This window comes from Triticum urartu, chromosome 7A (assembly GCF_056163025.1).
Source record: "Triticum urartu cultivar PI428250 chromosome 7A, HENAU_Tu73, whole genome shotgun sequence".
NCBI classification, from domain to species: domain Eukaryota; kingdom Viridiplantae; phylum Streptophyta; class Magnoliopsida; order Poales; family Poaceae; genus Triticum; species Triticum urartu.
The window spans coordinates 635,212,585-635,239,890 of NC_141879.1; the positions used below are offsets into that span (position 1 = coordinate 635,212,585).

The 27,306-nt window shown below is 44.6% G+C and overlaps 1 protein-coding gene, 2 non-coding genes and 2 pseudogenes across 4 annotated transcripts; 3 read left to right on the plus strand and 2 right to left on the minus strand.

The window, feature by feature from the left end:
• LOC125527759 (homoarginine-6-hydroxylase 2-ODD-233-like) overlaps positions 1 to 13,524 on the minus strand; it is a 71,449-nt pseudogene extending 57,925 nt beyond the window's left edge.
• On the plus strand, positions 11,504 to 11,622 carry LOC147960901 (U2 spliceosomal RNA; annotated as a pseudogene).
• LOC147960902 (U2 spliceosomal RNA) lies at positions 13,448 to 13,644 on the plus strand. Its single transcript, XR_015612448.1, has one exon. It is a non-coding gene; the product is annotated as a U2 spliceosomal RNA (small nuclear RNA).
• A 2,444-nt stretch (positions 13,645 to 16,088) lies between these two features.
• LOC147960903 (U2 spliceosomal RNA) lies at positions 16,089 to 16,285 on the plus strand. The gene has a single exon (XR_015612449.1). It is a non-coding gene; the product is annotated as a U2 spliceosomal RNA (small nuclear RNA).
• A 512-nt stretch (positions 16,286 to 16,797) lies between these two features.
• On the minus strand, positions 16,798 to 20,072 carry LOC147960904 (homoarginine-6-hydroxylase 2-ODD-233). 2 transcript variants are annotated; one of them, XM_087534594.1, is made up of 12 exons: positions 19,815 to 20,065; positions 19,416 to 19,531; positions 18,978 to 19,096; positions 18,812 to 18,875; positions 18,637 to 18,704; positions 18,235 to 18,293; positions 17,990 to 18,149; positions 17,887 to 17,906; positions 17,680 to 17,726; positions 17,484 to 17,564; positions 17,294 to 17,383; positions 16,798 to 17,206 (listed from the first exon to the last, which is right to left on the minus strand). In XM_087534594.1, exons 1-12 carry the CDS (start codon positions 19,966 to 19,968, stop codon positions 17,078 to 17,080), a joined length of 1,107 nt encoding a protein of 368 aa, XP_087390720.1. In that variant the 5' UTR covers positions 19,969 to 20,065; the 3' UTR covers positions 16,798 to 17,077. The 2 variants fall into 2 exon arrangements, with proteins under 2 accessions (XP_087390720.1, XP_087390721.1); XM_087534595.1 differs by lacking the exons at positions 18,812 to 18,875; positions 18,978 to 19,096 and having other exon boundaries at positions 19,815 to 20,072.
• Positions 20,073 to 27,306: the final 7,234 nt, after the last annotated feature.

The following is a 27,306-nucleotide window of genomic DNA, read 5'->3' on the forward strand; positions in this document are numbered from 1 at the left end:
TGTGATTGAATTATTACTCTAGCATAAGAAATCATATGACAAGTATTATGTAAGTTGTTGTTCTAAGAATGATCATGATGCCCTCATGTCCGTATTTTACTTTTATCGACACCTCTATCTCTAAACATGTGGACATACTTTTCGATTTCGGCTTTCGCTTGAGGACAGTCGAGGTCTAAGCTTGGGGGAGTTGATACGTCCATTTTGCATCATGCTTTTATACCGATATTTATTGCATTATGGGATGTTATTACACATTATGTCACAATACTTATGCCTATTCTCTCTTATTTTACAAGGTTTACATAAAGAGGGAGAATGCCGGCAGCTGGGATTCTGGGCTGGAAAAGGAGCAAATATTAGAGACCTATTCTGCACAGCTCCAAAAGTCCTGAAACTTCACGGAAGACGTTTTCAGAATATATAAAAAATACCAAGCGCGAGAAGTTCACCAGGGGGGTCACACCCTGCCCACGAGGGTGGGGGCATGCCCTACCCCCCTGGGTGCGCCCCCTACCTCGTGGGCCCCCTGGTGGCCCTCCGATGACCATCTTCTGCTATATGAAGTCTTTCGATGATGAAAAAAATGATAAGCCATCTTCTCAGACGGAACTCTGCCGCCACGAGGCGGAACCTTGGCGAAACCAATCTAGGGCTCTGGCGGAGTTGTTCTGTCGGGGAAACTTCCCTCCGGGAGGGGGAAATCATCGCCATCGTCATCACCAACGCTCCTCTCATTGGGAGAGGGCAATATCCATCAACATCTTCACCAGCACCATCTCCTCTCAAAACCCTAGTTCATCTCTTGTATCCAATTCTTGTCTTCAAGTCCGGGATTGGTACCTGTGGGTTGCTAGTAGTGTTAATTAGGGCGTGTTCGGCATCCCTCCATGGCCAAAAAATCCTCAACTCCAACGCTACGAATCCAGTGCCAGCTTCTCACTATCGATCTTGGAGTCATCGATCCGTTCGGCGTCACCGCTTCTCGGTCGCTCCAGGAGCGAACCTGAAGCCCACAAAATTGCCCCTTTGTGGCCCAGCAAGAGCAGGCTGGTAATGCAAAGGGTTGGGAAAATATGGACTGGGCCAAAGGCCTGGTGGCGGACAGGAGGGGAATGGTGTGGGGAGCGACGACTCGTGATACTGGCAGCGAACCGGTACGAGAAGGATTCACTTGGCGGTGGCAGGGACTAGTAATTATCTCTCAACTCTGACTTCCCAATTTTGGAGGAGCTGTGATTTCCCAACTCCACGACTCCACAAAATTTGTACTACGTTTTTAGCCAGCTTCTTTTGTCTAAATCCTGGAGTGGAGCCGTTCGGTTGGACTCCTGGCTGGGAGTTTGAGGAGTTGAGAGTTGGAGGAGTACGGAACACGCCCTTACTCCTTGTAGTTGATGCTGGTTGGTTTAATTGGTGGAAGATCATATGTTCAGATCCTACATGCATATTAATACCCGTCTGATTATGAACATGAATATGCTTTGTGAGTAGTTACGTTTGTTCCTGCGGATATGGGAGAAGTCTTGCTATTAGTAGTCATGTGAATTTGGTATTCGTTTGATATTTTGATGAGATGTATGTTGTCTCTCCTCAGTCACAGCCACCGCTCCACGATGCCACGGTCGCTGCCTCTGTCACGAAGAACGGCCAAGAAGCTCGGGTACGACTGAATAGAGTGGATCCAGACGCCTACTGTGAGGAGCATCTCTGCCCAAGCGCTAGCCCATGACCGACGCCGCCACCTACAGCTCCGAGATGTTGCGGTCGCCGCCGGTGCCACCCACTGCTTCTCGACGATGCTATGGCTGCCACCACCGCAAGGAATATCTAAGAAGCTATTCCTCATTTTATTACTGCTCGCTAGATTATTTTCAGCTCAACAACCATCATACTCAAATTTCATATTCTAGCACAAACCATTTTATTTCAAGAAACACAAAGAGGTCTAATCGACAACAGTTCTATTATCGTCATACATCAAAGTTCATATTTGCCGGTCACTGCGTCCGTGGAGGCTCCTGTGACACCTCAACAACAGAAGGACCGAGTGTGGAGGAGCCAAATCAAGCGGGTGCTATAGGGCGGACGACTTTAAATTGTTGGGGGAGAGCGTGACGCCGCAAATGCTCCACCACCTCCTCCCCCCTTGTCCTTGAGCTATCACAGAGCAGGCTGACATCACTGTTGGGGGGGATCAAGGTCGCTCACCATGGCAGAAGAAGGGTGACATCCATGGGTAGGTCACCACCCATGTCACGAGGAATGACCTGGAAGCTCGGGCATAGCTGAATGGAGCAGATTCAGATGTCGGCTATGAGGGGCATCTCCACCCATGCACTGGCCCAGGGACGCCATCACCACCTACCGCTCCGAGATGTTGTGGTCCTCGCAATCGCCACCCGTTGCTTAGCGATGCCGCTGTGGCCACCACCACCGTGAGGAATGTCCGGGAAGCCATTCTTCATTTTATTATTGCTCGCCAGATTATTTTTGGTTGAACAACCGCCATACTCAAATTTCATATTCTATTGCTTTAATTTCAAAAAACATAAATAGGCTTAATCAACAATAATCCTATTACGGTAATACATCAAATTTAATATTCTCCAAATGCCACTTCCATGGAGGCTCTTGTCACAAATCAAGAACAGAAGGACTGAGTGTGGACGACCCGAATCGAGCGGGTGCTGTAGAGCATTTGACTTTACACTAGTAGAAAAAGGGGCTTTTGTCCCGGTTGGTAAGGGCGCGGCCACGTGGAGCTCCACCTTTAGTCCCGGTTGGTAACACCAACCGGGACTAAAGGAAATTTTATGATTTTTTTTGAATTTTTTTTTATTTTCAAATTTCTGAATTATTTTAACCTCTAGTGTGTAATCACCACCCCTCATCACTGCTCAATTTATCCTCTAATCACCCCTCATCATTCCAAATCATCTAACTTCCCAAACGGTCACCCATCCTCCCACTCCCCCAGCCTGAGCACGCTTAACTTCTGGGTTCTATTCTCTCTCGTTTCCAAGTCTGCACTTGTTGTTTTCCTGACAATAGTAAGATGTCAATCCTATTAACCTTCATGAATTTTTCTTTAGCATGAAGTGACACATTTCACTGTTTGAGTTTAAAACTATTGTTTTAAAAAACAATAATTATTTAGTAACACTAATATTTCTTGAATAATTAGTTTGACCATTGTTTGACCATAGTTTGACCACAGTTTGACCAGATTTGACCAAAATTCAAAATAACTGAAATAATTATTTAGTAACACTAATATTCTAGAATAATTAGTTTGACCATTGTTTGACGACAGTTTGACCACTGTGTGACCAGATTTGACTAGTAATTTTTTCGATTTTTTCCACTCTAGATCTTAAAAGCCCCATAACTTTTTTTTCTGTTAGGTTTTTGAGGATTTTGAAAATGTTTCGGATGTAACTTTTTGAGTAGATGATTTTTCATATAAAAAACTTTTTAATCCGAGTTCGTATGCAAAAGTTATGCCCATTTTACAAATTCCAGAGAGATTTTGCAAATAAAGTCGAAATTCATATTTGTAAATTTTCCCAACAAGTAGACCACATATCACATGGGAAACTTATTTTATTTTATTTTTTTGACATTTCCATCATTTTCTTTTGTTTCTTCTAAAACTGAAAAGGCGGTCCACCGGGGGGGTGGAGTTTGAAAATGGGGCCTTTAGTATCGGTTCGTGCCATGAACCGGTACTAATGCCTCAAAACCCATTAGTACCGGTTGGTGGCACCAACCGGTACTAAAGGTCTAACCTTTAGTCCCGGTTGGTGCCACCAACCGGGACAAATGGGCATCGCACCCTTTAGTCCCGGTTCATGGCACGAACCGGGACTAAAGGGCCCAGGTGAACCGGGACTAATGCCTTAGCCGCACGAACCGAGATAAATTCTCACATTAGTCCCAGTTCTTGACTGAACTAGGACTAATGGGCTGACCCGGCCTGGACCAAAGCCCTGTTTTCTACTAGTGTTAAATCGCCCGGGGAGAGTGTGATGCCACAACTCCTCCACCTCCTCCTTCCTGCCTGGTCCTCAACCAGCTGCAGAGCGGGCAAAAGTCACTGTCGAGGGTCGGGGTCGCTCAACATGGTGGAAGAAGGATGGCATTGATACGTCTCCAATGTATCTATAATTTTTTATTGCTCCATGCTATATTATCTACTGTTTTGGGCAATATTGGGCTTTATTATCCACTTTTATATTGCTTTTGGGACTAACCTATTAACCGGAGGCCCAGCCCAGATTTGCTGTTTTATGCCTATTTCAGTGTTTTGAAGAAAAGGAATATCAGACGGAGTCGCAACGGAACGAAATCAATTGGAGAAGTTATTTTTCGAAGGAAACACACTTGATGGACTTGGAACCCACGTCAGAAGATACGGGAGCTGCCCACGAGGGTGGGGGGGCGCCCCCCCTATGGCGCGCCCCCTGCCTCGTGGGGCCCCGTGGCTTCCCTGACGTGCTTCTTCTGCCTATATAAGTCCATATACCCTAAAACTTCCAGAACGCAAGATAGATCGGGAGTTCCGCCGCCAGAAGCCTCCATACCCACCAAAAGTCAATCGGGACCCTGTTCCGGCACCCTGCCGGAGGGGGAACCCTCACCGGTGGCCATCTTCATCATCCCGATGCTCTCCATGACGAGGAGGGAGTAGTTCTCCCTCGGGGCTGAGGGTATGTACCAGTAGCTATGTGTTTGATCTCTCTCTCTCTCTCGTGTTCTTGAGATGATACGATCTTGATGTATCGCGAGCTTTGCTATTATAGTTGGATCTTATGTTTCTCCTCCCCCTCTTCTCTCTTGTAATGAATTGAGTTTCCCCTTTGGAGTTATCTTATCGGATTGAGTCTTTAAAGATTTGACACTTGATGTATGTCTTGCCGTGGATATCTGTGGTGACAATGGGATACCACGTGCCACTTGATGTATGTTAAGGTGATCAACTTGCGGGTTTCGTGACATTGGGAACCTATGCATAGGGGTTGGCACACGTTTTCGTCGTGATTCTCCGGTAGAAACTTTGGGGCACTCTTTGAGGTCCTTTGTGTTGGTTGAATAGATGAATCTAAGATTGTGTGATGCATATCGTATAATCATACCCACGGATACTTGAGGTGACATTGGAGTATCTAGGTGACATTAGGGTTTTGGTTGATTTGTGTCTTAAGGTGTTATTCTAGTACGAACTCTAGGGCTGTTTGTGACACTTATAGGAATAGCCCAACAGATTGATTGGAAAGAATAACTTTGAGATGGTTTCGTACCCTACCATAATCTCTTCCGTTCGTTCTCCGCTATTAGTGACTTTGGAGTGACTCTTTGTTGCATGTTGAGGGATAGTTATGTGATCCAATTATGTTAGTATTGTTGAGAGGACTTACACTAGCGAAAGTATGAACCCTAGGCCTTGTTTCAACGCATTGCAATACCGTTTACGCTCACTTTTATCATTCGTTATCTTGCTGTTTTTATTATTCCAGATTACAAATACTATTATCTACTATCCATATTGCACTTGTATCACCATCTCTTCGCCGAACTAGTGCACCTATACAATTTACCATTGTATTGGGTGTGTTGGGGACACAAGAGACTCTTTGTTATTTGGTTGCAGGGTTGCTTGAGAGAGACCATCTTTATCCTACGCCTCCTACGGATTGATAAACCTTAGGTCATCCACTTGAGGGAAATTTGTACTGTCCTACAAACCTCTGCACTTGGAGGCCCAACAACGTCTAAAAGAAGAAGGTTGTGTAGTAGACATCAGACATCCATTGGTAGGCGCACATGGTAGTGTAGGCAGCTTGATATAGAAACCCTAGTCAAGGGAAAGGAGGATCTAGCGGCGGAGCCGCAACCTCATTCTGTAGGAGGATCCCTACACGGTGGGGAATCGACCGCTGAAGATAGATGAAAGATAGGCTCATGCGATGCATGCTAAATTAGGAATAAAAAATTCAGTTAAACCAATGGGAGGGGAACAATAAAAAATCGGCGGGGTATCCCTTCGTTTGATGGGAGTTGTGTGAACCAACGAGGACTACTATGCATTGCCATTTAATAATAGATTGCCCTTAATAATAAAGAGAGAGATTATAGACATGTGATTGATTCCTTTCCATCAGTGTAGCATTGTTTTACCAAACATTGATTCTTTTCTGTAGATTTGGTCTTTAAAGAATGATTAGCGAGATTGATTTCTTTTGATAAAAAATCTACTAAATATATCGAAGATTGATCTACATTACTTGTGTAGAATTGGAAGGTAAAAACCAGATTAAGTACGTAAGTGGGCTAAAAGCTGGTTTAAAAAAATGGTGGTGGAGGTTTAACCGGAATGGAGGCGACCCTACCAACTCACCATGGCATATAGGTCTGTGTTGATTCTGATAACATGTCGAGCACAAAATAATAGGTTGGTCATAGAAAAACCGAATAAAGAAGGAACCAAAAAGGAAAACTTTGAAGAAAAAAATACATGCACACGTAAAATGGGTCAGCAACATTGATTATAGTTATTTTTTCATAAGATTTGATTTGATTTGGTTATGAGTAATGGAAGGCAAGGAAAGTTTGGTTTTAGTTAATATTTTGTTAAGATTTGATTTGATTGAGTTAATGCTTGACGTTGTTTTCAGAAAGTGCTGATTCGTTTTGTTTTTTTCCGGAAAGTGTCGATTCTAATAGTATGCCGAGCACAAAATAATATGTTGGTCATAAGAAAAGAAACATAATAAAGGAAACGAAAAAAATAAAACATAGTAGAAAATGAAAAAAAATACACGGGCATGTCTCAAATGGGCTGGCCAATTTTGACTATAGTTGATGTTTTGGCAAGATTTGATTTGGGTATGAGTAGTGGAAGTTTGTATTTCAGTGAGATTTTCTTAAGATTTGATTTGACTGAGTTAATGCATGACATTATTTTGGGAAAGTGCCGATTTGTTTGGATTTTGTTTTCGGAAAGTGTTGATTCTAATAGTATGTTGGTCTTATAAAAAATAGAAGAAAAATAATATGTTGGTCTTATAAAACAAAATCAACACTTTTTGACTATAAAAAATCTTCACTTTATTGGCTTTATAGTCAAAATTGACTGCCCATTTTACACTTTTTGACATACTATAAGACCAGCATGACAATTCAAATCAACACTTTATTGGTCTTATAAAACAAAATCAACATTTTTATACTTCATTTTTTTATAAGACCATCTAAAGTGTCGAGAACAAAATAATATGGTGGTCTTATAAAAACAAAGTATAAAAAAGGAAAACCAAAAAACAAAACATAGAACAAAAAAGGTGTGAATGTGCCAACTGGGCAACCAATTTTGACTATAGCCGATGTTTTGGTAAGATTTGATTTGATTTGGATATGAGTAGTGGAAGGCAAGTAAAATTTGGATTTCGTTGAGATTTTTTTATGATTTGATTTGAATGAGTTAACACATGAAGTTGTTTTGGAAAGTGCCGATTTGATTGAGTTAATGCACACGTCAAATGGGCTAGCCCAACTTGGTTACGCTTCAGCAAAAGGTCGTTTGTATGATGGTCGCAGGCATAATATAAGGTTCGCATTGTAGTTGATGGGAGTGAGGCGAGAGTACCAACTCCCCCATTAGAAATAGAGATTAATGAGGATAAGGAAGCATTAACACAATGCAGATAAGGATGCATTAATACATAATACGATTAAAAGGCAAGAATTTATTATGGAGATTATATCAAGCATCTATACAATGTGGCATTTATTTACTACAAAACTATAGAAGGCAAGAAATAAATTCACTCCAAATTTTTCTTCCATGTTAATCTCGAAGACTGCTAGCTTTCCCTCAATATAAACACAAGCACCCACACAAAGAACATGCATTCGGCAAAATCAACGAACAACATTAGAAGAAAAGGAATAGCTAACTATCTCCCATGGCACGTATGCAGAACTACACACGGGCCCTGTGCTTCGTAGCTCTTGTAGCCATGGCCACCACTGTCTTCTCAGATCATGCAGCAGCGCGTTACATAGGTATGGTCTTCTTCTTCCTTTCCTGATCTTTTCACTCGTATTTTGATACACAAACATATATTTTCCTGGTGGGTTATATGTATCTCTATTATGCTTTGTGCACAGATACTGACCTGTGTACACCTGTGGAGTATTGTTCGCCACCAGTCCGAGCTAGTGGCAACATTGCGTGCAAGGCTAACTGTGTTAACCGAGGTTATGACAAGGATAAGAGCAGTTGCCTTGAAGGCAGTAGTGGCACATGCTGTTGCGGAAAGAACTGAGTACCATGAAATGAGTTTATATATGTACTAGAAATATTTGCATGAAGGTGAATGCTTATATTGTTTGTGTGAAACCTGATTCAGTTCATACAAAGCAATTAATAATAAGCTATTGATAATTATTGTTTTAGTATATGTTTTTCCATCGCGGCCCTAAATTATTTTATCGCCATGACATATGAAAATAAATCATTATTATCACGTCAAATAATGAGAAATTAATCAAGATCTCTCAAATAGAGTCGAACTGAACTGCTAGACTACGTTGAGTGATGAACTCAATGATTCAAAAAAAAAACTAAGAGATGGATAAAATTACACAAGGAATCCTAATCCCCCTTGGGATCGATAAACCTTTTGGATTTTATTAACCAAAGAGATACGACTTTGGGCTATGGTTAGCTCAGCTCCAATCAAGAATCCCCAAGGGACCCCAAGAATTCTTGCTGAGTTGGAATCCCATTCTAAGGATTCTTGTGGTTCCGGGGAATCCAGTTACAGGAGAACCATTGGAAGTCTCACAACACTATGGAACAAGCCATAGAATCATAGTCATTATAGGGAACATGCCATATATATAGGGTGGGTCTATTCTAACAACACCCCTTAAGACCTTATTCTAACAACAAAAACCTTATTCTTCACATACACACACCGAACCGACCCCCGAGGCGCACCATGGAAAGAGAAATAACATCCCACATGACCCACTCCTCCAACTATCTCACTCCCCCCCCCCCCCCCGCACGGTCGTCCCCAAGCCCCACTCCCCACAGACCCCCGCAACCGCACCCCAGATCCCTGCCATCTTCTTCGCCTCTGGCAGTCCACCCACGCTCCCAGCCATCTAGCGCCCCCTGTCACCCAAGCAACTAGATCCGACCCCTCCCCCACCGCCCACCCCAACCTTCCACTGCCGCCCCACCACTAACAGTCCCCTCTAGGCTGCCGGCACGGATCCGGCTGCACCATCCCAGGCGCCTCCCACGGCTACTAGTGTGGATCCGGCCACACCATCCTAGGCATCTTCTGTGGCTGCTGACGTGGATCTAGGTGTGCTGCCCCCAGGCGCCCCGCACGGCTGCCAACATGGACCCAGTTGGCGCCTCCCCAAGGCGACCGACACGGCTGCCAGTGTGGATCCTGATGTGCCGCCCTTAGGCGCCCCACGCAGCTGCCGGCGCGGATCCGAGACCGCCTCCCACCATCGGCCCAATCTCCCCTCAACCTTCTCCAGTTCCCCCTTCTCCAGTGGATCCTGCTGCGTGTGCAAGCTATCACAGATCCTAGGTTGCCTCCAAAAATGCGTCGATGGCCAGCGTGCCTCCAGCACCCCTATACAGGCAGGGGGAGGAACTGTCGGGGAGTTACCTGTGGCTAGACACGACTCTGAGGATAAGTCATCTCTGGAGTTAAGTCGGCTGGTTACAATCATGAACTGGCTACAATCTTGACCCGGCTTGCTACAGGACTTGGACTTACACGAAATTCTGCCAACGAGTCCAAATACAAGACGGAGTCCCCCAACTTTGAAAGCACGGAGGATTTAGAGGACTTGGAGTAGGACTCCAACTGCGGGTATAACCCGAAACCTCTTGTAACCCCATGGACTCAGCTATTATATAAAGCGAGTCCCTGGGTCATCAAAAGGACATGTTTTTAGACAAACAAGTCTCGAGACAGATGTTTTGATAGGTCTCGAGACACATGTTTTGATAGCTCTCAAGATAGAGGTAGCAAAATAGTGCCCTTGTAATCGAGGCCACTGCAATCAATAGCAATCAAGCAGGATATAGGATTTTACCTCCACCGTGAGGGGCCGAACCTGGATAAACTCGCGTCTTCTCGTATTTCGATTAATCCCATCCAAGCTTCCACCTAGAGGTTATGTCCTCACAACTTAGTCTTCTCACGAGGACATCTGCCATGACAAAACCATGACAGGAACTCCACCTTGACTCTGCCGAGGTTCATGTTGGATTTGCAGGCGATTCGATTACCCCTCCCATGCAGTTCGGCTTGGATTGGTGAGCGCCACATCTTGCTGACCTCCACCCCCTTTTATTCATGTGCAGCTCGGAGGCGCGCCACGTGCAGTCCACTGATCATCACCGCACGTCCATGTAGTACGACTCGATGAGCTGCCCTCCTCCCCTTGCAGTCATGGTATCCCGGACTAGTAGTGCGCAGGGACACCCAAGTGGAGTTCATGTGTCACATTTCCCCAAAAACTGATTTTCTGTAGTTCGCTATTTTTAATTTGGGAAATGTTCAGTTCAAATATCAGTATATCACAAAAGCATAAAAAGTCTTTCCAGTTTTGCATAGCCTGCTTAGCGGTCCACATTGCCATCACAAAGTTGAACGAGTGATCACCACACCGAAGAATCCGGCGTCGCTGCAAGCGTCGTCCAGCAAACCTTCGTAGGCGGCCATGTCAGGGTCGTCGATCTTGTCGACGAGCGTGCTGATATCACCTGCAAAGAGGAAAAGAGAACTCACTTTTGAGATAAACAAACAGTGCATCAACCATATCACCTGCTTAGAGCGAGAAATCGCCTTAGCACGACAGGTGCGGAAAAGCGAACTTTCCAAGGACAAACATGTATCGATCAGCTACATGTCCTCAAGGAGAAGTAGTTGTTCCGTCACACTCCAACATCCAGCCTGCTGAGTTCAGAAAGGGCGGAGAATGTCTGAATAATAACTCGTGCATTCAGAGAAGACCGCAGCAACATATATTCTGAATAACTCATGAACACACTGCAGAATTTCTCCTTCAGAAAGGATGTGGAATAGAGCCCCGATTCCGCCCGTGACTGTCAGCAGTACATACATATTTTGGTTGAAGCAGTCCGACATAGCTCCGCCCGTAACCGTGTGCACGCGGCTCGCGTTCTCCGCAGTCTGCCCCTCCTTGCCGAAAACAAGAGGGCGGTGATCGCAGAACAGCAAGAGGCGCGTTCCCTTCAAAAAAAAAAAACAGCAAGAGGCGCGTGAATCAGGCCTTGCCGAAAAGGCCTTCCTTGTTTAAGGCCCACGCGCAAGAGGCTAGCATTGCACCGTCCGCACTCCGCACCGCAGGTCGTTAGTTTAGTACCACCTCGCTCGGCGAAGAAGGGACGGGAGGGCGAGGAGGGTACAAGTAGAGGGGCAAGGCAGCGGTTCAACTCATACATTTCTCGGCCTTTTGGCTAAGATCAAGTGTAGTATCTGTTTTTATCAGTTTAATATTTGATATGTGGGGTACATCCTCACAATGACATTAAATTTATTTTTTATGGGAACTTTCTGCACCAGGTCAGATACGGTTGACGAGCATAAAATAATAAGCAAATTGATTCAGATTCCTCTCAAAAAAGTAAAGTAAAGTGATTCAGATAAGCCCACTTCGTAGAAGGCTTATATGGTTTCACAGCAGTGCGTCAAATTTTGATTGATAATCTGGCCTGCATGGAAGATAAACAATCAGTTCTTTAAAGCACATTAATTAAGTACTTCTTTGCATTGTGAACATTAACATCAATAAATATTGATAGGGAATAATGTTACAGGATTTTCTAATGCACAAAAAAACAGGTAGTGAACGGTTTTCTCAGAAATGCAATCACGGTGCTCTAAGATATACCTTCAGAACAAAGAACCGAGAAGGGACCCCTAAAGAAGAACAGAGAAAGGAAGTTAAAACACACAAATTGGATCCTTCCATTAGTTTAGCAAGATCACCATATCTGCCCGGTTCTATAGGCGTGTAGCACTGCAATTTTTGTTCTAATGGTTTAGCTAAAAAACAGAATAATTTAAACAACCATGACAAGAAATTCAGAGACAGGGGTAAATTTACATCAATTGCTTCGTGCACATTAGGTTTACCCTTGGTAACAATTTCTCCCACTCTCTGATATCCTGTGACTATAGACCATAAGAAAGTTCATTTACATATGTAGTGGTTTTCCAAGGACTAAACAACAAGCTACAAGAAAAGTTAAGTTTTTATTTAGATATCACACCTATAACCACTTTGAGGAGTCGTTTTGATCTTCAGTTTTTCCTCACGAGGGAGCTGAAAGAACATGCATGTGACGTCCCTGACTTCCATCATTAGCGAGTCCAAAATCCCATGGCCTTTCTGTTGATAATACACAGTCATCATTTGGCATGGTTAATTAGGACTCAACAGATGAGTTGAGCAGCATCTAGAACCAGTTTTGCTCATAAAACAGAAGGGGAAAGACCAGCTGCACACAACAACTGAACATGACACACACACACACACACACACACACACACACAGAGAGAGAGAGAGAGAGAGAGAGAGAGAGAGTATTTTACACTCTACTACTGGTGACAGCACAGTATTTTGTTTGTAAACTGTTGATGCTGTTTATTTCCATGTTTAGTTGAGATACCACAACAACATAAAAATTAGTATACATAGTTTGCTTACAGGTCCAAATTACTTGGCATCACAAAGTCGAACGAGCGGTTACCACATAGAAGAATCCGGCCTCCCTGCAAGCGTCGTCCAGCATACTTTTGCTCGGCCATGTCAGGGTCGTCGATCTTGTCGACGAGCGGGCTGATACCTGATCATGCAAAGAGGAAAACAGAGCTCACTTTTTAGATAAACAAACAGTGCATCTGCTGTATCACCTGCCTAGGGCGAGAAATCTCCGTAACACGATTGGCACGGAAAAGAGAAATTTCCAAGGATAAACATGTATCGATCAGAGCCGGATGTCCTCAAGGAGAACAACTTCTTCCGTCACACTCCAACATCCAGTCTGCAGCAACCTATGTTCTGAATAACTCACGAACGCACTGCAGAATTTCTCTTTCAAAAAGGATGGGGAACTGAGCCTGGATTCCTCCCGTCACTGTCAGCAGTCCGACAGCGTTCGCCAACTCTGATCGCAAAACAGCAACCCAGGCGCAATCAGGCCGGTTATATAGGCCTTTGCCAAAAGGCCTTCTTTGTTTAGGCCCACGGAAGAGGCTGGTTTGGTGGCATTGCAACGTCCGCTGCAGGTCGTTAGTTTAGTACCACCTCGCTTAGCGAGGAGGGGACGGGAGGGCGAGGAGGGTACAAGTAGAGGGGCAGGGCAACGTTGCAAATCATACCTTTCTCGGCCTTTTGGCTAAGATCAAGTGTAGTATCTGTTCTTATCAGTTTAATATCTGATATGTGGGCCATGTGACCACAACGATATTAAATTTATTTTTTATGGGGGAGGGGCCACCACAATGGCTTGCCATTGGGTCCTTCAGGTGTCGCCTAGTGTGTTGCACTACTGCCTGGGCAGGCGCACCCCAACCAAATTAAGTTTAAATTTTAAATATCTTGAGATGAGATTTGAGATGAAGATGCTTGAAACTCAATCTGTGTTCCAGCCTTTGAGGTGAAGCATTCGGTTTGTTGTTTGTTGCTGCCAGTTTGTAGCACAGGACGGTGACCACAACACCTCGTCAGCCCCTCTTCTGCTATTACATTCAGAGAGCACATGAATAACCCACTGACAAAGGTGGAAGGCAACAAATGAGCCCGTGAGTAAGTAACAGTGTCGCCTGTTTCCGCTCAACAATCAGGTCTCGGAAAGTCACCGGTTAACTGCTAGCATTACCTTGTGGACGTACGGCCGAAGCGAAAAAATGAGCCCAGCGCGATGAGTTTTTGATGATTGTGGTGGTTGGTCTGAAGTCTGCACTCTGCACTTCTGCAGCACGATGGCCACCCACCATACGTAACTGTAGTGCGGCCAAAACCCACCTGTGGCTCCCCAACAAAGAAAATGGGACTGGATACTGTCTAAGTTCTCGGCATCTGACTGCCAGAAATGTCCGACTGTTTTTCTTGTGCATATCATCATGTGATTTGGTTCTGAACATGTTTCAGAAATTGAAACATAACTCAGAGATCTGAAATGAAAAATAGCATGATCAACATTACTAGATACGGTTGACGAGCATAAAAGAATAAGCAAAGTGATTCAGATTCCTCTAAAAAAATAAAGCAAAGTGATTCATATAAGTCGACCTCGTAGAAGGCTTATATGGTTTTCCAGCAGCGCGTACAATCTTGATTGATAATCTGGCCGGCATGGAAGATAAACAATTCACTTCTTTAAAGCACATTAATTAAGTACTTCTTATTGGTCAAAAAAATTAAGTACTTCATTGCATTGTGAACATTAACATCAATAAATATTGATAGGTGTATAATAATGTTACAGGATTTTCTAATGCACAAAAAAAACAGGTAGTGAACGGTTTTCTCAAAAAATGCGATCACGGTGCTCTAAAATATACCTTCAGAACAAAGAACCGAGAAGGGACCCCTAAAGAAGAACAGACAAAAGGAAGTTGAAAACACACAAATTAGATCCTTCCATTAGTTTAGCAAGATCACCATATCTGCCCGGTTCTATAGGTGTGTAGCACTGCAATTTTTTGTTCTAATGGTTTAGCTAAAAAAACAGAATAATTTAAACAATCATGACAAGAAATTCAGAGACAGATGTAAACTTACATCAATTGCTTCGTGCGTATCAGGTTTACCCTTGGTAACATTTTCTCCCACTCTCTGATATCCTCTGACGAAGTGACAATTGACCATAAGAAAGTTCATTTACATATGCAGAGGTTTTCCAAGGACCAAACAACAAGCTACAAGAAAAGTCAAGTTTTTATAGCTCGTGAGGGAACTGAAAGAACTTCCGTGTGACGTCCCTGACTTCCATCATTAGTGAGTCCAAAATCCCATGGCCTTTCTGTTGATAATACACAGACATCATTTTCCATGGTTAATTAGCACTCAACAGATGAGTTGAGCAGCATCCAGAACCAGTTTTGCTCATAAAACAGAAGGGGAAAGACCAGCTGCACAGAACTACTGAACATCACACACACACGCACACACAGAGAGCATTTTACACTCTACTATTGATGGCAGCACAACATTGATGCTGTTTATTTCCATTTTCCTTATTCAGTTGAGATACCACAGAAACATAAAAAATGAGTATGAACAAGCCTTTTCCAGTTTACATAGTCCGCTTAGAGGTCCAAATTACTTGGCATCACAAAGTTGAACGAGTGATTACCGCATAGAAGAATCCGGCATCCCTGCAAGAGTCGTCCAGCATTCGGACGATGTCGAGCAAACCCTCGTCGTCGGCCGTGCAAGATCATCGATCTTGTAAACGAGCGGGCTTATATCCGATCATGCAAAGAGGAAAAGAGAACTCACTTTTCAGATATACACGGCTGGTACCGAAAAGAGAAATTTCCAAGGATAAACATATATCGATCAGCTGCATGTCCTCAAGGAGAACTACTTGTTCCGCCAAGCTCCAACATCCGGTCTGCTGAGTTCAGAGGGGGTGGGGAATCTCTGAATAATAACTCGTGAATTCAGAGAAGGCTGCAGCAACATATATTCTGAATAACTCATGAATGCACTGCAGAATTTCCCTTTCAGAAAGGATGGGGAATTGAGCCGCTGTACATACATAGCTCCGCAGTTGCCCCTCGAGCCGTGGCGTTCGCAAAACAGCAAGAGGCGCGAGTTACTCGTTTAGCCAGGCGCAAATCAGGCCCGGAATATAGGCCTCGGCAAAAAGGCCAGGCCCACGCAAGAGGCTGGTTTGGTGGCATTGCACCGTCAGGCGTGAGCAGCTCGTTTAGTACCACCTCGCTAGGCGAGGAGAGGACAGGAGGGTAGGAGGCTACAAATAGAGGGGCAGGGCAACGTTGCAAATCATACCTTTCTCGGCCTTTTGGCTAAGATCAAGTGTAGTATCTGTTCTTATCAGTTTAATATCTGATATGTGGGCCATGTGCCCATAGTGATATTAAATTTATTTTTTGTGGGGGAGGGACCACCATAATGGCTTGCCATTGGGTCCCTTATGTGTCGCCCAGTATGTTGCACTACTGCCTGGGCAGGCTCACCCCAACCAAATCAAGTTTAAAATTTTCATTTCTGAATCCTACCAAACTGTTTGTAGGTCAGGAACAGCACAGCTATATTTGATTTGTTTCTTCTGCTGCTGCAGTTAAATTTAGAGAGCACACACACACACTGACGAAGATGGAAGGCAATCCAGCAAAAGAAACATCACATCAGCAACCCAAACGAAACAGCGGAAGATGAATTAACCGAAGCGCATCAACTTAATTTACTTGAATTCCTGGAGAAATGTACCTTGTTCATGTTGAATGTGGTGGTTGGTATGCAACATGATGGCCACCCACCGTTGTCCGTTTCTGTACCGCGGCCAAAGCACATCTGTCGGCCCCCAACAAACAAGATGGAATTGAATGATGTCTGAATTCTCGGTATCTCACTGGCACAAATATGCAATTTTTTTTCTTGTGCATGTCGTCATGTGATTTGGTTCTGAACTTTGTTTCTGAACTCAAAACATAACTCAGAGATTGAAAGCGTTTCAGGATGAGCAGAGTGGAGTAACAAGAAGACATATTGGTGGTTGCATTTCCATTGTCGTCACAAAATTACACGGAGGATTGTGTGCTTACGGATTGTGAACCACTTGTGAGGGTTCGATCCGCAGAACGCAAGCAAAGGGAGAAAGCCAGATGAGAGGAAATCCTCATGCGCTGCCTTGCCTGGTCACGATACACCGGGACAGTTAGTTTGTCCGACCAGAAAGGAGGCTGATTTGTCGATGGGTTTTATTGATGGATCATTTTCAGTACAGCTACAGAATTTTTTTTCCCCAAACTGTTTACATGACGAAGTTGGTGAGGACTTTCTGCACTAGGTGCTCCCCATACACCACCTTCTCATACTTGGCAACGCCGCCCGTCTTCTCCCGGCAGAACTCTACAGGTTCCACCGCAGCGTCGAAGTTCGACTGCATATACGTCAATACGTGCAATTTGTTTTAGAAAAAAGGGAAAATTAAGTATAAGCAACTCAGTCGAAGTTCGGCTGCATATACCTCATAGAAGAAGGCGACAGATACACGGTAGCGAGGGGAGTTGTTGACGACTCTGTGGAGCGTGGGCTGGTATATCCCATTCGACCAAACCTGAAAGCACATAAGATGATTTATAATTAATAAGGTTGCTAAAAGAAAATAATCAATGCCAAAATAGATAAAATGTTAGTGTAGTTGCAAATAAAGAAACCTTCAGCATGTCCCCGATGTTGCAAACGAAGGTTCCCGGGACCGGCTTGGCGTATATCCACTCACCAGACTGGTTTCTGACCTGATACCCAATTGCCAAACAGTTTCAGCAGATCAACTCCTTTGCTTCATTACAGAGGAAGGAGAGGGCATAAATGGATAATACAAGATATGTGTTCTAGTGAAGGAACATGTACCTGAAGAGCACAGATATCATCATCCTGATTCACTAATGTCAGAAGACCTGCAGTTTAATAGAATGAGAAAAAAAATATTTGCAGGATTTTTCTATAATTTTCCTAAGAATACTATAGATGGTTTTCCTAAGAAGCAAGCAGATTATACTGGTATTGACTTTTCTTAAACACAAGACACTGATGTAAAACCAAGAGAGGTGTACTCACCATAATCTGTATGAGCTCCACTGGAATAGAGAAGAAAAACAGAGTGAGATGTATCCACATATGCCACAAGATAACTTCCTTTTTAGGGTGTATGTGTGCTTACCATCCAATATCAGTGCGCTCCTCTTGTGGGATGTCATCTGAGATTGGATAGCCAATTAACCTGAGAACCCAGAAAGCATCGCCCGCCACTCCGCCTTCGAAGGCATCCAACGGCGCACCCAGTGCCAAGGCTATGCCTCTCATGATCTTCCTTGAAAGATCTGAATTGAAGAATGGCGTCACAAACACTGTTAGGGACGATCGACGAGCATAAAAGAATAAGCAAAATGATTCAGATAAGTGGACCTCGTAGAAGGCTTATATAGTTTTCCAGCAGCGCGTCAAAATTTGATGGGTAATCTGGCCTGCATGGAAGATAAACTATTCAGTTCTTTAAAACGCACTCCCTCTGAGTGTAGTGTCAAAAAATGTCTTATATTATGCGACGGAGGGAGTATTAAGTAGTAAAGGGGGATTCTTTATTGTGAACATATTGACATCAGTAAAAGTTTAGAAGTCGATAGGTGTATAAAAAAATTACAGGATTTTCTGATTTATAAAGAAAAAGTAGGCAGCAAACTGTTTAAAAATGCAATAACGGCGCTCTAAGATGTATCTTCAGAACAAAGAACAGAGAAAGGATCCCTAAAGAAAAACTGAGAAAAGGGATCTCCAAAGAAAAACAGAGAATGGAAGTTGCAAACATACCACAAATTAGATCCTTCCATTGGTTTAGCAAGATCTCCATATCTGCCCGGTTCGATAGGCATGTAGCACTGCAATTGTTGTTCTAATGATTTATCTCAAAAAACAGAACAATGTAAACAAGAAAGATAAGAAATTGTAGGGACGGTGAGAGTACTCGGACGGTGGTAAAACTTACATCAATTGCTTCATGCATATCAGGTTTACCCTTGGTAACATTTTCTCCCACTCTCTGATACCCTCTGACGATAGATGATAAGAAAGTTCATTTGCATATGTAGATGTTTTTCAAGGACCAAACTACAAGCTACAAGAAAAGTTAAGTTATTATTTAGACATCACACCTATATCCACTCTGAGGTGTCATTTTGATCTTCAGTTTTTCCTCACGAGGGAGGTGAAAGAATTTGCGTGTGATATCCCTGACTTCCGTCATTAGCGACTCTGAAATCCCATGGCCTTTCTGTTAATAATGCAGACATCATTTTCAGCATGGTTAATTAGCACTCAACCGATGAGTTGAGCAGCATCCAGAACCAATTCTGTTCATAAAACAGAATGGGAAAGGCCAGCTGCACAAAACAACTGAACATGACACACACATTTTTATTGATGACAGCACACCATTTTAGCTACCACTTAATGAAACTATTTATTTCCACATTCAGTTGAGGTACCACAACAACACAACAACAGAGTATAAGCAATCACTTTCTTGTTTATATAGTCTGCTTAGAGGTCCAAATCAATTGCCATCAGAAAGTTGAACGAATGATCATTACCACATAGAAGAACCCGGCCTCCCTGCAAGCGTCGTCCAGCATCCGGACGACGTCGAGCAGACCCTCGTCGCCGGCCATGGCAGGGTCATCGATCTTCTCGACGAGCGGGCTGATATCTGATCATGCAAAGAGGAGAACGCAACCTTTCATCATCTGATTTAGAGTGAGAGATTTCTGTTTCGCCGCTTCAGACAGGATGCAGAGTTCCGAATGACCCGCGATCACTCGGCTGTTGCTACGGCCGGGACTGCGAGGCCGGCAGGATTCATTCTGAATTCCGGCACCTCAGAATTTCCCTTTCTGAAGGGATGGGGAATCGACCCCGGATTCTCAGAATCCGAATCTTGCACGGAGCAACAACTTTCCAGAGATAAAAGAATTTATTAACAGGTGACATACCGATCAGAGGGATGGCCTTGAAGTCGGAGCCCATGTTGTTCGGCGAGGCGAGAGAGACCCGAGAACAGAGAGGGATTTGGGGTTCGGGATAAGGGGGGCGATGGCAGGTGAGATGAGGTGAGGTGAGTGGCGTGACGGCAGGATCAGCAATCATGCATCCATGCGCTCGGTATTGCGATGCGGTGCAGAGCACCTTTTCCTGTTTGGTTTTTGGTTTTGGTGTTGGTGTGTCGTGTAGGTGCTGTTGGCCGCTGTAGTGAGAGCGACTCGATCGTCCTACGCACCTGCTCTGCCGCTGTAGTGTTTCAGGGCATTATGATGGCGGCGACAGAATCGCCCGAGCTGAGCGGTGAGTATCCTCCGCGGTTCCTGCTCGCAAACGTCAGTTTTCCTCCCTAGTTTTAGAAACCGCTGTGAACAATTTTTGAAATCACGAGCATATTTCAAATGCACAAACATTTTATAAATTCATGATTTGGAACTCGTGATTGTTTTTAAATCAATGAGTATTTTTTGAAATCCGGAAACAAGTTCATGATTGCTTAACCGCAAAAAAAACAAGTTCATGATTGTTTTACTAACATTTTCTGAAATGCATGAACATTTTCTTAAAGAATGATTTTTTTTTCAAATCAATGAACTTTTTAAGAAAAAATCATGAACATTTTTCAATTCGCAAACATTTGTTCAAATTCATGAACTTATTTTGAATAAATGAGCATTTTCCCCCAAAATTATGAACATTTTTTATTTCCCGAACTTTTTTTAAACCATGAATATGTATTATCGAAATCATGTTTTTTTTCCTATCTGCAAACATTTTATGATTTTCTGAACATTTTTTAAAATCATGAACCCAAATATTGTTCTCTTGCTCGAGGGTGGGGCGGCAGCGGAGGTGACCGCTGCTGATGTGAACCCAAATTCCACCCCAGGGAAAGTACCAATTGTGAAGAGGAGGAGGCAGGAGGAAGGAGTGGATGGTGAGTTAGGTCAGATTGATATGGACACTTCAAATGAGGTGGCCTCCGAGACGGAGGACCGCCGGTCCCAATGAATTGCCTTAGTTGGAACTCCTAGACAGTTCGAGAATTAGCGATGGTATGTCAGTCGCATTCCCCCATGTTTGTGTTTTTAGGTGAGACTCGGCAGAAGGAAGCTAAGATGAAAATGATACACAATCGCATGGGATTGAAAGGTTTCTGTGGTGTTGACAACAATGGTTTGAGTGGTGGACTGGTGGGCTAGCAGTCTATTGGCATGAAAGTTGTGTCGTTGAGATTGTGGACAAAGACTAGCGTCGCATTGATGCTCTCGTTCGGATCCATGAAGGTGTAAGTCAATGGCGGATTACTTTCGTTTATGGTGAACCCCGCGTTGAAAATAGGCATCTCATGTGGACAAAGCTACATAACCTGAAAACTGTTAGCAACTTGCCTTGGCTTGTTCTCGGTGATTTCAATGAAGCGATGTGGGATTTCGAGGATTTTTCGGCCACCCCTAGGACTGTGGCTCAGATGTTAGCTTTCTGTGATGTACTTGAAATTTGTGACCTCGTGGACCTCGGTTTTTCTGGAGTCCCATTCACATATAACAACAGGCGTAATGGCACACGTAATGTCAGAGTTCGTTTGGATCAGGCAGTTGCTACAAGTTCATGGAGAAATATGTTTGCTTTTGTATGTGTTGAGCATGTCCCCTCACCATGTTTGGATCATGTTATGTTACTGTTAAAAGGAGATGTCGACCCAGTGAAAGTGCGTTATATCGACTAGAGGGGGGGGGGGTGAATAGGCGATTTTTATGAAAGTCTTCAAAATGTGAAAGTTTCGAAGACAAACGATAGAAATAAACCTATTACCATGCAGCGGAAGGTAGACTACACTAGGCAAGGCATAGTCAAGTATTCAATGGAGTGAGAGCACAATGACTAATAGCAGCAATGTAGTAAGGATCAGGTAGGAAGATATTATGAAGCCAAACAGAACACGCAGTCACTCAGTGAAGACAAAAGATAGTGCAATCATACAATGACTTCACAAGGAGTAACAGTAAGTAGAGGGAAGGGAAGGATGAAACCAGTGACTCGTTGAAGACAATGATTTGTTGGACGAGTTCCAGTTGCTATGACAACTGTACGTCTGGTTAGGGCGGCTAGGTATTTAAACCTGAGGACACACAGTCCCGGACACCCAGTCCTGAACACGCAGCTCAGGACACCCAGTCCTCACCGTATTCCCCTTGAGCTAAGGTCACACAGACCTCGCCCAATTACTCTGGTAAGTCTTCAAGGTAGACTCCCAAACCTTCACAGACTTCGTTCACCGACGATCCACAATGTCTCTTGGATGCTCAGAACGCGACGCCTAACCGGCTGGAGGATTCACAGTCCTCAAGTGTAATAAGTCTTCAGATCACACAGACAAGAAGACTTAAGTGATGCCTAATTCTCTTTGGCTCTAGGTGGTTAGGGCTTTATCCTCGCAAGGAATTCTCTCTCAAAGGCTTCGAGGTGGGTTGCTCTCAAACGACAAAAGCCGTACACTAACTCTGAGCAGCCACCCCTTTATGGTTGTAGGGGGTGGGCTATTTATAGCCACTAGGCAACCCGACCTGATTTGTCTGAAATGACCCTGGGTCACTAAGGAACTGACACGTGTTCGAACGGTCAGATTTCAAACTCACACGACAAATTTACTTGGGCTACAAGCAAAGCTGACTTGTCCGACTCTGGACAAGATTCGCTCTCATAGTCTTCACTCGAAGACATAGGTTTTGGTTAGGCATCACTTCAGTCACTCTGACTGGTTCTCTTGGACCCCACTTAACAGTACGGTGGTTCCTATGACTCAACATAGAAGAAAAAGAACTACGAAAGATCTAAGTCTTCGAGCTCCATAGGCTTCATGCGATGTCCTCTCTTGTCATAGTCTTCAATGTGAATATCTTCATATACCACCTTTGACATCAATGTCTTCATACATTTTTAGGGGTCATCTCTGGTAGCAAAACCGAATCAATGAGGGACTTCTACCTGTGTTATCCTGCAATTCTCACAAACACATTAGTCCCTCAACTAGGATTGTCGTCAATACTCCAAAACCAACTAGGGGTGGCACTAGATGCACTTACAATCTCCCCCTTTTTGGTGATTGATGACAAACTAGTTGAAGTTTTCAACAAGGAATATAATATGTGAAATTGTAAAGGATAAGGAATTGTCTTCATAAGTTGCAAGGGCTCCCGCTAAAGATGTGCATATGAGTAATTTGCTTTTGGAATGCAAATGCACATGGCAGGTTGTGCTTGTGGAGATCCTCTTCAACTTATGATGACAATCCACTATGCATGTGAAGGTATGTGAAGATAATGACATGCATAATGGAAAATGGACGTCTGCAAAATGATCTAAGTGCGGAATTTATCGTCACACATGCGGAATTTATCATCGCATCACAAAATGGCAAATAAGTAGCAGACGACCATCGAGTTTAAGTGTTACAATTCGAAGAGCCAAATGTATCAAAACGAGAGTTGTAAACACGAAGCAAAACATGAAGCACCCGCCCATATAGACCCGCTTGAAGACTATCAAACTCATATGCTTCTCCCCCTTTTGTCAGTAAGGACCAAAAAGGTTTGAAGACATAGAGCCTCTACTCATTCCCATGAAGAGTAGGTGAAGCAGCAGGGTCGTCGGTGGTGTTCGGCAGTGCAGAAGAACTTGGAGCAGTGTCGAAGCATGCTGAAGGAGGTGGCGGTGAAGTAGCATCGTCTTCATCCTCTATCACTCTGGCATTCACAGTTGCAGCAGAGGAAGAGAACTCAGAGTCTTCACGAGATGGAGTTCGTTGCAGCACTGCCCTTCGAGGAGGTGTGGAGTCAAACTTGAAGCGCTCAGAGAAGCCATCCTCTTGAAGATCATCTTCAGAGCACATCAGCGTCAGCCCTTTCCATGTGCGTCGAGAGGTTTCATGGGCAACAAAGGCATTCTTGGTGGCAAGATTTCAAATGCGATTAACATCCACCAAGAGGCTTTGCATCTGACGCTTCAGCCAGTCATGATGCCTATCCTGTTTCTGATGAAGAGCCACAAGAAGCTCTCGGTCATTGAGAACACGAGTAGGGTCATTGGGCAATGGTGCTATCAGTGGCTTCAGTGAGAGCAGGATGAGTTGCACGTGTAGTGCCAGCCAAAGGATACACACGAGTTACTGCTTCAACTCCTTCAATGTTCTGAGAAAAACTTTGATGCTCTGCATTCTGAAGACTTAGAGGTTCCTTGGCAGGCTCAGGATAGATGGCTTCAATAGACATATCCACATCAGGCAGAAAGATCCGATGATTGCGAGCAGATGGCTGATATGAGATAGCGGAGTGAAGTTTGATCAGCCGCATTACCCATGGGGCGTAGAACTTCAAGCCAAAAAGATCAGAGCCTGAGGCAGCAAGTTGGCGAATGAAGAAGTCCTGTGCATTGAAGCATTTGCCATGAAGAATATAGAAGACCAAAGTCTTCATTGCACCTTCCAGCTTGGCATGTGGAGAGTGTCCTTTGATGGGCCAGAGAGTTCGCCTTATGATGTGATAAATAGTCCTTGGCAGATACTCTAGGTCTTCAACAAAGAACTCTTTGGGATATGCAGCATCTTGGGGCAATGGCTTCATCATACTGAGCATCTGACTCATGTTAGGTTCAGGCTTCTGAAAGATGCTCTCCACAGCTTCACTGTGAAGTTGACAGCCAGATTCGTAGAGATCGCCAGGAGTGGGTAGACCAGTGAGCTCAATGATATCAAAGGCTTTGGCTTCATGATGAACATTTCCTGTCATCCACTCCAGGACCCAAGTCTTCGGATCTCTGTTATACCCGCGGATGTGAAGTGTGGCATAGAATTGGAGCAGCAACTCTTCATTCCAATGCTCTTGGTCAGTGATGAACGGCAGCAATCCAACCTCTTTGAAGCAATCCAGAGCCTCTTCCAGACAGGGCAGACCAGCTATTGCTTCAATGTCAAGACGCTTGTGTGGGAAGATGCGACCTTGATTGTAAAGAATGCAGGAGTAATAGCTTCGCTGTGGATAGCTCCAGAACCGATCAGATGATATTCTTTCCCTTGAGTAGGGGTTCCTGGAGCTATTGAAGAATGTGTTGTCTGCTCTAAAGCCATTGATATTGAAGGATCCAGGTGCTGATGCAGGACCTGGGAACCTGGGCAATCTTGGGATTGGCTTCTGTACCTGAGGCCTGTGCTCAACATGATAGTTGAACTGGGGACCGGCAGCAGGCGCAGGAACAGAAGCAGTGGGATCAGTGGCTTCGCTGACTTCTGGTGCTTTTGTGGGTGAGGGCTCCACATTAGCTTCAGCCATGACAGCGTCAGTGGCTTCAGTGGTGTTGGTGGTGGCAGCCTCAAGATTTTCAACCTCCACTTGACGAGCTGGAGGGTCGGTCACAATCACGTTCTCCTCGAGAACAGCTTCTTGGTGGGACGGGGGAGTAGCAGCTTCTGGGGTTTCTTCTTCATCGGCTGATGCAGCCGGAATGTCTTCAGCAGCTTTAGCTTCAGACTCAAAGACTGGAGGCCTTGGTCCTTTGCGAAGCCTGCGTAACGCTGACGACGCCTGTGGAGTTGGTGTTGGCTGGGCCTCAAAGTCTTCTTCCTCTTGTGGGCGATCAGCCCATGAAGCATACTGAGCAATTGGCGTCAGAGGACGACCAATGCTGATGAGTTCGTTGTGCGTTAGCACAGGCGATGATACCTGTTGGTGCTCGAGCTGAGGAAGGACTGCATCATCTTCAACATGGTCATGGTGACCAATGTCTTCAGCAGCGATGGGATCAGCTGCTGGAAAGTCTTCAGCTTCATGAGCCTCTGTGAAAGCAGGCTCATGGACAGTCAGTTGACGTTCTTGTGGTTCAGCGTCATGGTGAACCATGGAAATGGGTTCAACAATCAAGGGCTCTGTGTGAGCAGCCCGTTCTTTCTTGGTCTTCCTCTTCTTCTTCGAGGGGGCAGTAGGAGAGGCTTCAGGATGTTTCCTCTTCCTGGCTTCAGCCTCAGCAGTCCTTGTCTTCTTCAGCTCTGAAGTGGTTGACCAGGCTTTTGGCTTCGAGCCAGTCATGCTGGTTGGGAAGACAATGGGATCTGCTTCCTGTCTTGGTGCATCGGGTTCAGCCGTAGCGGGCTTCTTCTTCTTCTTTGCAGCCATCCTGGGGTCGATGCCAGGACGCCCAAGGGCCTTGCGCTTCTCAGCCTCATTGTAGGCTTGCACACACCTGTCAGCCAGAACCTTCATGCGCTCACGAGAACCCTGAGCTTCTGCACGTTTCGTGAGAAAGGCTTCCTTGAGCTCGTGCAGCATAATCTTGAAGTTCTTCACCTCTTGCGCGCTAAGCTTGGCCATATGCTTCTTGAACTGAGATTTCTCAAAGTCAATTTTTTGCTTCAGTTCAACAATGCGCTGGGCGATAGCTAACTCTGAAGCAATGGCGCCATGGAAGGCGACACTAAGGCCAATGGGAAGTTGCAGATCGTCGAAGCTGATGTTGGGCGTGTCAAACCATTCATCAATGAAGTTATGGATGATTGCCACGTCAAAGAGAGGCAGATTATTGAGGATTTCTGCTTCTTCTTTGCTCTTGATCAGTTGCTCAAGAGCGTCATCTGCAAGGTCTTCATCGCTGGACAGATCAATGGCATCATTACGCAGAACAACAGCAGCTGTCAGTTCTTGGCCGGTGTGTGGCAGAGGCATCTTGACCTTCTGTGGCTTGGAGATGCGTGACAAATCTTTAGACTGCACACTGTCTTCAGGAGGTGCAGTTGCCAGTGGCTTCGCCCGTGAGATTTTCGGGGCAGAGGCAGGTTTTGAAGCTTTAGGCTGCTTCTTTGGCTTCGGCGCTGCAGGCGCTTCATCTGATTCAGCGTCATTTGCAGGCTCATTCACGGCTGTCCCTTGAACCAAGATATGGGTGATGAGACCTTCAAGGTTGTAGAAAGGACCGACGACATTGGGTTCTGCATCACGTGTGCCGTCAGCCCTTGGAGCAGAAGGACCAGGGTTGAAGTCTACAATGGCTTCATCTCCGGTCCTGGGTTGAAGATTTTTGTAGAGGATGTCTCCCCATGGTCGCTTGATGGCATTCTTTTCAGCATATTCCTTTGTCACAAATCTGTACTTGAACCACTGTTCTGCCCAATAGCATCGAATTCATTAGATTCGTGTCTTGCGCTGATTGTAATCCTCTTCAGGATCTGTCTTGTACAGCTCTGAGAGGTCATCAGGCAGATCTCTTGATGTTTCTCCTCGACGCTTTCTACCACCCTTCCTTACTGATTTCTCTGAAGCCATGAACTTTAAACTGAAAGGCTTCAATACGTTCAAAGGCTTCAAAGGTTTTCGCTTGCTGGACAAACAGGAACTAGTTTCGGGAGAATTTATGTGATGCTGTAAGAATTCTGCAAATGAATGCAGACTATGAGAACCA